Source organism: Lupinus angustifolius, chromosome LG17 (genome assembly GCF_001865875.1).
Source record: "Lupinus angustifolius cultivar Tanjil chromosome LG17, LupAngTanjil_v1.0, whole genome shotgun sequence".
Taxonomy (NCBI): Eukaryota; Viridiplantae; Streptophyta; class Magnoliopsida; order Fabales; family Fabaceae; genus Lupinus; species Lupinus angustifolius.
Genome location: NC_032025.1, coordinates 4,020,534 through 4,031,848, shown reverse-complemented (window position 1 = coordinate 4,031,848; position 11,315 = coordinate 4,020,534). Strand labels below are relative to the sequence as shown.

General features: G+C 33.1%; 1 protein-coding gene across 5 annotated transcripts; it reads left to right on the top strand.

Moving 5' to 3' along the window:
* Positions 1,635-11,200, top strand: LOC109331671 (glycerol-3-phosphate acyltransferase, chloroplastic-like). Of its 5 annotated transcripts, XR_002105831.1 has the most exons (14): positions 1,635-2,029; positions 3,634-3,731; positions 4,452-4,538; positions 4,705-4,802; positions 5,498-5,555; positions 6,343-6,444; positions 6,542-6,603; positions 6,710-6,820; positions 7,067-7,145; positions 9,015-9,134; positions 9,210-9,323; positions 9,960-10,146; positions 10,734-10,771; positions 10,870-11,200. XR_002105831.1 is itself a non-coding variant. In XM_019566317.1 (12 exons), the coding sequence occupies exons 1-12, from the start codon at positions 1,702-1,704 to the stop codon at positions 10,092-10,094; spliced, it is 1,392 nt and encodes a 463-aa protein (XP_019421862.1). In that variant the 5' UTR covers positions 1,635-1,701; the 3' UTR covers positions 10,095-10,333. The 5 variants fall into 5 exon arrangements, 1 of the variants encoding a protein (XP_019421862.1); XR_002105832.1 differs by lacking the exon at positions 10,734-10,771 and having other exon boundaries at positions 10,864-11,200; XR_002105830.1 differs by lacking the exon at positions 10,734-10,771 and having other exon boundaries at positions 10,832-11,200.

Genomic DNA, 11,315 nt, shown 5'->3' with positions numbered 1-11,315 from the left:
AAAATTATTTAATTTAAAGGGACTAGAATCAAATTATATAAAGCTAAATGAATGATGTTGAGTTTACTGGTACTGCCTAAGATACATGGTATTGTTGATGTGGCTTCAGTCAGACACTGAACATTTTTTACTTACAACTAACGACAAGGATCAATTGCAAAATGTCTAGAAAATGTAAGGATTAAAATAAAAAGATCAAGGACTAAAATCAAAATTTGACATATTAGGAACATATCCATATTTAAAAAAATGACTTGTTGATGGATGTGACATTCTTATTGCTAATTAGACTTATTTTGCTTTATGTATGGTAAAGAGAATATTAGACCACTAACAAAAACAGCCTCAAAATCACTCAACTGGAAAAGGGATACCAACTTCGAAAACAAATATCTTTGCAGACACGTACAAAATAAAACTTTGGACAAGAAATAGTCATGAATGTTACTGTCGAGATATTTTATTCCGGTAGTAATAGGACTCTAGCGGGTAATATTATAAAATTAATTTGGTGACAAAGTCCAAATTTTATTTTTTGTTGTTGTCCATTATATAATCCGACAGAGTCATATTGCAAAAAATTGAACTGGTAGCACTAACTTAATTTTATAATTAAATATCCAATGGGAAAATATGATAATCAACTCAGCTCACTCCAAAAAAAGTGTAATATATAAAAGCATCGACAATATAAAGATTTTTACATTATTAGTATATATTTCTTTTTCTCCACTAAAAAACAAGGGTAGGATAGGAATGAGAATATGGTAGGTCAGTACCTAGTTTTTGGTAACTCAATCTCAAATTTGGATTCGCATATTTGTTCCAAATTGTAAAAGTTATTCCAAAGAAAGAGTTATCATATGAGAATAGTTTATTTATATTTTGATTTATTTTTATTATCACCTCAAAAGATGATTATATTATATTCTCATTCCAATAGCATGAATCTCTTTAACTATCATTTTACCTTTCCATCCACGTCATATGTTCAACAATAATTTTTTATCTCTTTTACTTATTATTATTAATTAAAATTATGTACATTGCATTATATAGCAAAATATATATATATATATATTAATTAGTTCAATGATAAAATAATAATGACACATGAATGCAAATAATGATAATAATTCTAGGAAAAAAAAATATTTTATATATATTTTTTAAAGTAATATGCTTTTTATAAAAATATAATATAATAAATCTTAAATATTTTATATAATATTATGTCATGGTAGAATAATGAATAATATTATTCTCCCTTTAATTTTTTTAATAATTACAAGAACCAATATTTATACTAACATCTCACATAGGTTGTCAACAAAATGTTAAGTAGGGTAAGTCTTATTGAATTTGTTAGTAATACCAAAATATTAAAGATTTAATTTCTAATAACAATATTTGTTGAAGAGATAATCGCAGAAACCAAAAATATTTAGTTTATTATTTGTAGTATAAAAAATATAACATGTCTAACTTTTGCTAATTATTCCTTGAAGCAAAGCATCCCTAAGAGATTATCCATTCATCCCTGATCTCCACTGTAATGCTTACACGTGTCCCATGATAAGTACCCACAACAGTATTGGCCGACGATTTGAAAAGCAGCACGTGTCCCAGCCTCACACGCTTTAATCACAATCACTCTTGTTCAGTTCTCTGAACTGTGTTGAATTGGTACTCACTCTTACCATGACCACTTCTAACACTTACTTTTCTTCTTCTCTTCCTTTCTCTTCTTCTCTACGCCTCACTAATAAGACTAGGACTATGTCTATTTTCTCTCCATCGTTATCCACACTCTTCGCTACTCCAACTCTTAGGGTTTCTTCTTTTTCTTTTTCTTCAATCTATTCGAGATCTGTAACCGCTTCTTCATCTGTTGTTGCTGTTTCTTCTTCTTCATCGCTCTTCTCTATCAAAGGTGAAGACAACGCTGCTTCACCCAAAGATTATTTTCCCGCCAAAATGTCAGCTACTGTTTCTTCTCGCACTTTTCTTGACGCTCAAAGCGAACAAGGTCACCTCAACCTCTATCTTTCATTTTCCTTTAATTTCTGGTTGTTATTATTATTATTATTATTATTATTGTTGCTGTTGTTGTTATTAGATGCAATGAATCAAGAGCGATAGTTAAGTTTTTAGATGCTTACTTCGTGAGACGGTGGAGATTGTAGTTTTGCTTAGCTGATACTGATTTGTAACGACTAATGAGTTTATCGGTTGATTTTATATTTTTATGTTTCTTTTACTTGGATATTTAGTAAGCTGGCGCATAATCGTTGAATTGGTTTATCTAGTTTTCGTATTTGCAGCCATTTTATAAGTAATTATTGAAGAATATTGTTGAATTTGTCATTATAATGTTCCCATATCATAGAGATTTGATGGCCATTGATTGCCTAACATAAGTGTCACCTTTTATCGGGGCTTAGAATCGGCTATGTGTAATATCAATCATCCATATCATAGAAATTCAATTAGTAAAGATTTTAGAGATTAATGTGTTGTCAATGAACATGGTTTATAATTGGCATTTGTGTCATTTGATCCATGTAGGCTATAATGGGACCAACTCAGTGAGATTAAGGTTTCTTTGTTGTTATAATATTCTCAATCTTCTAATTAGGAAATAGGATTGCCAAGAGCATATAGCTCGAGGTGAAGGCTTTCAGTTAAAGGTTGGGCAAATGTTCTGATTTGTTAGTTAATTAGTGTTTGGTTGATGTGTGGGAACATAATGGAAAGTTATGTATAGACGTCCCATAATGTTCTGGTTTGAGTTATGTTTCTGTGTTTGGTACATTTTATAAATAGAAAACAAAATAGGACATGAAAAGTGAGACATTTTGGTTCCTCTAAAAGGGAAAACCCAAAGAGGAAAGAATTGTTATGTTCACACACAAAACATTGTCACCTGACTAACTGCTTCTTTTATCAAAAGATAAAATTACTTGCTGCTCCATTTAAGAAGTGATAAATGTTTTTTTATGAAGTTGTTTCATAATTTTGATTTTGATTGGCTTGAATTGCAAGTTATTGTCTATCACAATTTAGCTAAAGTTCTTTTCTGTTTCCAGCATGTTCTCCATTATTTTTTCGTATGAAAATTTGGCATTAAGGGGCAGACTTATTTTTTTTGTCATTCTTTTTCATATTAGTTTTATTTTTCCAAATGCACTTGTATACTTCCTAATGGGAAGATAAGTCTTGCACTAACATTTAAGACTATGACTGTTTTAAATAAATCACTCTTTTAGATGGCACATTCATGGGCCAATTTTTTAGTTAAAAGGACAGTAAGACTATAGCCTAAAATTTGGCAATGAGGAATGAACTTTCAGACGTTAATACTTTATACTGTTCTAAGCTAGTGTGAAAGTCAAAATGTTTGTCAATTAGATGGTGAGATGAAGAAATATCCATTTTATTAGTCTAGGATGTGCATAATAGTATACAGCAGAAGAGAAAGTGTGGGAATGTCATATTATTTTTTGTGCTGAGGAATAATAATTTACTTCACTAAGTTTTAGTTCCTACTGAACTCTTCTCACTAATGCGGTTTTAAGTGCGTCTAATCCTGAAAGTTGATTTTCTTGCATCATGTTAACTGTTTAATTGCAGAGCTTCTTTCTGGAATAAGGAACGAAGTAGAATCAGGATCCCTGCCTCCTAATGTTGCTGCAGGGATGGAAGAACTGTACGAGAACTACAAAAGTGCGGTAAGTTTATATTCATATCTTATGTTTATATACATGTACATTTTCCACTTTCCTTGTTGATGTAAACCTTCAATTTTATGCATACCTTGGAATAACTATAATTTTCATAAAGTAAAATTTAATAAGTAAACCATACATGTCTTTTGCTGACTAAATTATTCCTAATACATATGGGGACAGATGTTAGTTCACTAACAATTCACTATGGACTGAACTCTCAATATAGTGTGCAAAGTATGAAATGGTAGTGGTGTCTAATATCTATTGTTGCTATCACCTATTCTAGTACATCTGTTTCATGCACTGACACATAATTGATATAATACATGTTTTAACGCATGGTATTCCTTTTGTTGCTGTGGTGATAATGGAATTGGTAACAAGTTGATAGAAAAAGGTAGATCAATTCCATTACCAAATCATGTTTCTTGCCCCCTATATTTGTTTAAACTTGAACGCTTATGATTTTATCAAATGCATCAATCGATAAAGGTATTTGTATGGTCACACTAATATTTTCGCTTTTGCATTCCACATATTAAATATGTTTTTTAACACTTTACTCATTATTGGACCTTGTTTATAATATTTAAAATATTCAATTAAATTGTTATACTCCTTGCAGTTTAATATACTACTAGTTCATCTTTTTATCCTTCTGACATTTAAAAGACTTAAATGACTCAGATGCTTTTCCTTTTGCATGCAATCACATTTCAGGTTTTCCAAAGTGGAGATCCCAAGGCAGATGAGACTGTATTGTCAAATATGTCTGGTCTTTTAGATCGCATATTTTTGGATGTGACGGTAAGATTGAATCCTAGGATGAGCTTTGCTGATCATTTTCATGCCTGTGGAATCTTATTTAAGAAATCTTCATGGCATTTACATATATACAAATTTAGTTTGCCTTTCTTTCACGGAAAGGATATACTGTTGTTTTTGCTCAAAACATGTGGTTGATTATTAACAGGATCCTTTTGTCTTTCAACCACACCACAAAGCAAAGAGAGAGCCTTTTGACTACTACATGTTTGGTCAAAACTATATCCGCCCTCTAGTTGATTACAGGTGAGGTTACAAGTTATAGTTTGTACTGCTTCATCTATTTGTCATTGATCATTCTAGTTCATTTGTATGACTTTTATTATCAATAATCTACACATTTGGTCTGTAAGATTTTCGTGCATGAACTTTATATCCTTGACATAGGCATTTTCTTTTTAGCAAGTTTACTACTACAATGTTCTAAGATATGTAGGATTTGTGAATGGATTGTATTGGGCGAGTATAAGAGATAGTGAGATACATCATACATGCATTGGTTGTTTTGGCTGAGTTGATATGCAATGCACAAAGAGAGGTCCTGATTGGAATTTGTTAGTCTCCACATGTTTAACACGTGCTGTTTCAGCAAATGGTTCTTTTGGGAATGACTGTTTTATTAACGCAACTGTAATGATTCCTATGTTTCCTTCTGTGGTCTGGTGTACAGTCGTCTACTTCTGAATAAAGCATATCCTGTGTGAATCATTGTGTTGTTACCTTTCAATAGTTGACTAAGCGTTTTGATATCTAGTACTCTTTTGTTTGGGGACTAGTGATATCCTATGTTGCATCAGGATGTGGCCTTCTTTTTTGCATTTCCGGAAGTATAATCATGAAGTTGACAATCTATATAACCCATTAGAGTGTATTGAGAGAATGATGACAGTTCCATCTAGTTTCATCATGTAGCTTTTCTTAATGTGATATTTTTGTTGCAGAAATTCTTATGTTGGCAACATGCCCCTTTTCATTGAAATAGAAGAGAAACTTAAGCAGGTGCCAATTTCTCATATATTTTCTATTTGTAAAATTACTTGTTTGTTTACTCTAAAATATTGTTAGAATTTGTAAATAATCTTTTTCCAGAGTAGGGGCAAGGGAAATAATAGATAGTCTTATGTTCCTTTTTTGACGACCTTAAGTTCTTGACCAAATTGGAAGGTTGGTATCTATGCATGTAGACATGACATTTTGGAGTTTATGTCTGTCAGACATTTATAAGTCTTAAGGTTAAGGACAACATGCATAGTATTATAGTAACATTGTTACTAGTTTAATATGCTATCATATGCATGACACACAAACTTTTTGACAAAATAACAAATCAATCTCAGATCTGGATATTGGTAGCTGATGCCAATCAGGTGACTGTTCTGGTTGTTTTCATTTTTCCATTGCTATTGTGATCAGTTTCATTATGATAGTAGGAACTGGTCTTTATCAATTATCATCATCTGCCTTGCTATTATATAACCAAAAAAAAAACACTGTTAGGCTTTTCCCGTTGCAAATGTGCTTTGAATTCATCTAGTTAGATACCCAGTTGATGCTTCTGATGCTGCTGTTGTATTGTACATATCTAATTTTCCCCGGTTAGTACTTCTAATTCCTAATGGTTGCATATGAGAGATAAAACACTGGAAAGAAAAATCCTCTACCTGTTCATGAAATGCCAAACTTGATTCTGAATTTCATATTTATAATTTCTGGTGTATATTTGCCCTATGTCATCACATTCATAGAGGTGGTGAAAATTTCTGAATGACTGGAAAAATTACTGCAGGGACACAATATCATCTTGATGTCAAATCACCAAACTGAAGCAGATCCAGCAATTATTTCGCTGCTGCTTGAAAAGCGACTACCATATATTGCTGAAAACTTGGTAAACTTTGCATTTTATTTTCTGGATATTTTGTGGCATAGACTGTACTGAGCATTTGTATATACTGAGTAATTGAATTCCATCTTTTGTTAAACAGACTTACGTAGCCGGAGATAGAGTTATAACAGATCCTCTATGCAAGCCCTTCAGTATTGGCAGGTTCATTTTACACTTCTGTTTATTTAACTTGAAATTTATGCAGATGTATTTCCTTTTAATAAATGAAGTTGACTTTTCCAGTTAGTTACCTAACACCTTTTTATAGGAATCTCATTTGTGTTTACTCTAAAAAGCACATGCTTGATGATCCGGAACTTATAGAGATGAAAAGAAAAGCCAACACACGAAGTCTGAAGGAGATGGCTATGCTTTTAAGGTATATCTACTAGTTTATAGCTGAATCACCTTTTCCTTTATAGATTCCAATTAAGACTGTAATGCATCCATGAGTCCATGTTTTATAGAAATCTGTAAATATAAAAATTGAAATCTAAAGGGAAGAGCAAGTAATAGGTGGAGTATGCTGCACTTTAAATGGTATCTTTTGTTCCTAGTGGCTTTTGATTTGTCAAATGTTCATTGTCTTGGTGTTCTTCTGTTAACATACTTGCTTTTGATATAGGAGCGGATCACAATTAATCTGGATTGCCCCAAGTGGTGGTAGGGATCGACCAGATCCCACTAATGGAGAATGGTTTCCGGTAAGTTCACTTTGTTGTTAAAGTAAAATATGAAAGCACATAATAGTTTAGTTTAGTGAAATCATCGCATGCTTAGTCTTTCATGTAGAGAAATATAATTTTCAAGTTAACTAGGTAGATGAAAAGTACCTGTAATGGCATTGAGAGCAGGTTTTTTTTATACTTCTAGGAAGGATACTTCAACTCTGTTGCCTTAAGGTTATGTCCTTTACATGCTTATAGAAAGAAATTATTTAGCATGTATAGAAGACAAGGTGGAAGCCATACTTAATATTCCGTTTTAGTGGAATCTGTTGTTTAAACAGGTTGCTTGGTTGTTTTCTTTTCCCTTTTTTCTTCTCAAAATAGTTGAACTATTATCTGTATTCCACAATAATGATACAACAACAACCAAGCCTTGTTCCATTTAATAGGGTCTGAAGTACATGAATAAATCATTGTCATTGGAGTCAATGAAAACCAATTTGTTAGTAAAACCGTTTACATCAATGGTTCGTTCTACTGTTTTATAGTTCATCTTCCACCATTTAATTGGACTAGCTTCATCCAGTGTTGGTGAATTGGCGAAATAGAAAAACTAGAGATAACATCCTGATTGTGGCTCAAATTTAGAGTTCTTCTCTTCTGCTCTGATGTCTAGTTGGGATAGGATGGAAAACCCAAGTAGGTAATTTTACTACCTTGTGATTTGCTTGTTAATAATCATGAAAACAGAATCCCGATAATGTATTCTATTAGGATAATGTTTGTTTAGTTAGTTATATTCGTCTGTATCCACTTGTGTGCATTGTTTGTGTTGCTTTGTAATAGTTTTAGGCTGATGCTGAGCTTAGCTGTCACCACCAGCAAGGCTCTCCCAGTCCTCTATAAATAGAAACCCGTCACCCACTGTGTAACTAACTCTAAATAATTCAGTTACTCTTTCCCCCTTCTCCCTCATTTGTCTTTTCTTCTTCTCTCTTACTTCTCTCAACATGGATTTAACAATGTCATAATGCTCTATCATAAATCATGTTCATTGAAAAACATTGATCTCTAAGTCTTTCTTAATCGTTATGATTATGATTTTTCTTAGCCTCCCCCTTCCTCTAGAAATTGGACTAGCCTCCATTTGATCTACTCTCATTGTTGGATCTTCTAACGGATTATTCTACACATGTCCAAACTACCCAAGGTGTGACCCTACCATATTTTCTACAACAGGGGCTACTTTTCTCCCTAATGTATTCATTTACAATGTTATCTTGTCTAATGTGTGTCTACCAATCTAATACAACATTCTCATCTTTGCTACATGGAGTTTATTATTGTTAAGGTTCCATATCAAAACCAATTGACGATAAGATGAGTAATTTAATAAGTATTTAAACCATTACCAAAACAGAGAAGTAGGCGATGTGAAACGTACTTCCCGACATGCCTCTTTCACAGCCTGTTGGACCAGACGAAGGGTTACATTTGCATGACTTAAGAGCATCTTTTGGTCCATGATAACCGGAGAGAAGTTTGACTTTGGCTCTAATACTATGTAAAAGTTCTATCTCAAAACCAATTGGTTATGAGAGAAGTAGTGCAATAAGTATTTAAACTAAGCCTAAGAGAATGAGGCAGACAATGTGAGACTTACTCCTGAATAGTTTGTTGGTATTTTACTGCCTAACATCAGTCTCATATAATGAATCCAGTATATTATGTGTCAGTGTAAATTATTGTTTGAACAATTCTTTTCTTTTGTTGTTCTGTTTTGCTAGTAGTTTTATAAAATGGTTGTGTAAACAATCATACCAGACGCTGTGACTAAACATGTGTGTAACTTCCTTATTGCTTATGATCTTTTCATACTGATAATAACTGATATAATGTATTCAGGCACCCTTCGATCCTTATTCAGTTGATAATATGCGAAGGCTTGTTGACCATTCTGGCCCACCAGGTCATGTATATCCTTTGGCATTATTGTGCCATAATATAATGCCCCCTCCGATGAAGGTATGGTTGTTCTTGTCTTAGAGTGTCCACTGTGATAGTTTGTTCTTTGTTTATTAAGACAGTGTAACTTTGCAGGTTGAAAAGGAAATTGGGGAGAAAAGAGTTATTTCTTTTCATGGGACTGGCTTATCAGTGGCTCCAGAGATAAGCTTTTCTGAAACAACTGCTGCTTGTGAAAGTCCAGAAAAGGTTTGCTAATTTTGATAACCCGAACTTTCATTTCCTTACTTATTTAGAAATCTTATTTTTATTCATTGACTGTACCTCCAAATTTCTCTGAAAAGTCACCTACTTTCATTTTGCGATCCTTGAAATGCGATGTGACCACACAAGAATGTAACACATGACACCATTTATAAGCCAACCCCACCTAGTGGGATAAAGGCTTGGTTGGTTGTGGTTGTTGTTGTACAGTGGTATTTTGTTTTTATCATTGGTCATGCTGCACACTTGAACACCTCTTAAGGCTTATAAGGAGGGAGCCTCCCACATTTGAGTGTGACATTTGAATGACAAAACTGTGATGAACAGTACACCTTGTGAACCTATGAACTACCGTCTTGTGAAACTCACTTGTGCTGGTACATACTGTAATTTCTTGTAATATGATTAGTACCATGTCAGAAAATAAACTTTCTATGTAATTAAAGCCATTATTCTGTATCCTTGGGCTCTCTGTTTGAATTTACTGATGGTTTTGACTTGTAACAATCTTAACTTGAAAAATAGACCGGGTGCTTTGATACTTTATTTTCATTATCTTGTTTGCAAGATTATTTTACTTCTTTAATTTGATTGGTGTGATATGGATGTTATATGGTGCAGGCTAAGGATGCATATTCAAAAGCCGTATACATTTCTGTGAATGAGCAATATAATGTGCTAAAATCTGCAATACACGGCAAAAAAGGATTAGAAGCATCAACTCATAAAGTTTCTTTGTCGCAGCCATGGAACTAGTTCTAGTCTGAAATTCTGAATCTTTTTCATTATACTTTGCTCTGACGATAAGGTACAATTCTAACTTCCAGAGTTTAGAAAACTTCAAATGTACTACCATACACCATATAGGTTAGAATTGGAAACCTTTCTCATTGTTGGGTTCTCTTAGGTTCCGCTGTTGATTATTATTTGATAGAATGGTTGTTGTCATGAAGCAACAGTTGATTAATGCTTTTAATATTATTCTTCATTTTCAACTGTGTGTAGTTAGTTCCTTGGATTGTTTGACACTTGGGTTCTGTTTTTGTCAAATCAAATACAATCTAGTGATCCTATCGTAAGAATCGGAATTGTACCCAAAAAGAGGTGGCGAGAATCTAAAAAATATGTGAGGCAAGAGATTATACTTCGAGTAATCGAATTTTCATAGGCTGAGAAACTAGTTAGTTAACTTGTTTGTTCCTGATACTGAACATCTGAACTTTTGGATGGTCTTATTGTCTCAGACATTAGGATAAACCAATATAGAGAGAAGTAAATGGAAGCTCCAACTAAGATTCTTTTCTTTACTTCATATGCTTGAATTATGCATTACCGTGCAATAGCTGTTACTTATTTTCATGGCTGAAGACACTTGCTGTTTTTTTAATCATTTAGACTCAAGTTTCCAGACTGCAATCAAAAGATTTCAATTGATTCTTTCGGAGGAACTGTTAATTACTACAGTCAATGATTAGCTTGATGGAAATTTGTAGCCAACTATGTTTTTCATATTTCGTTTTATCAGAGTTGAATTCATCAGGAGCCTGTCTCAAAAGGTTGATATTCAGCTGCTTCCTGTACCAGTTCTTCCCTATTAGTTCCTTTCCAGATCCGGTCCATTGACTGATAAAAACGCTACATATACTTTTTTGGGTTACAATTTGGTGTATCAGGCTCTCTCTTAGCTAGCTGAAACGATAAAAGGTAATTACTTTCATTTGTAATTGTAAGTCAAATTCGTTCCACTATAGATGAGTAGCTGTTATTTGTTAATATTAGAACCTCTTAGAATCATATTGTTTAGACCGCAGCTCTTCATAAAGTGGTTAAAATCAAATGAAAGATTATCCATTTTGTTAAAATCGCTACATTTGGTCAATTCCAAGTTTATCTTCATCTGCATCAATAGCTATACCCCAATGTACTCAAAAAACTAAAGCTATCCTTTGTGGAACTCTGTTTAAGGCAGTATGGTTA

Bases quoted from the DNA above. Each gene is read 5' to 3' on its own strand.
- LOC109331671 (XM_019566317.1), top strand. From the start codon at position 1,702: ATGACCACTTCTAACACTTACTTTTCTTCTTCTCTTCCTTTCTCTTCT. The intron at 4,539-4,704 runs GTAAGATTGAAT...GATTATTAACAG, and splicing joins GCATATTTTTGGATGTGACG to GATCCTTTTGTCTTTCAACC. The intron at 6,445-6,541 runs GTAAACTTTGCA...TTTGTTAAACAG, and splicing joins CATATATTGCTGAAAACTTG to ACTTACGTAGCCGGAGATAG.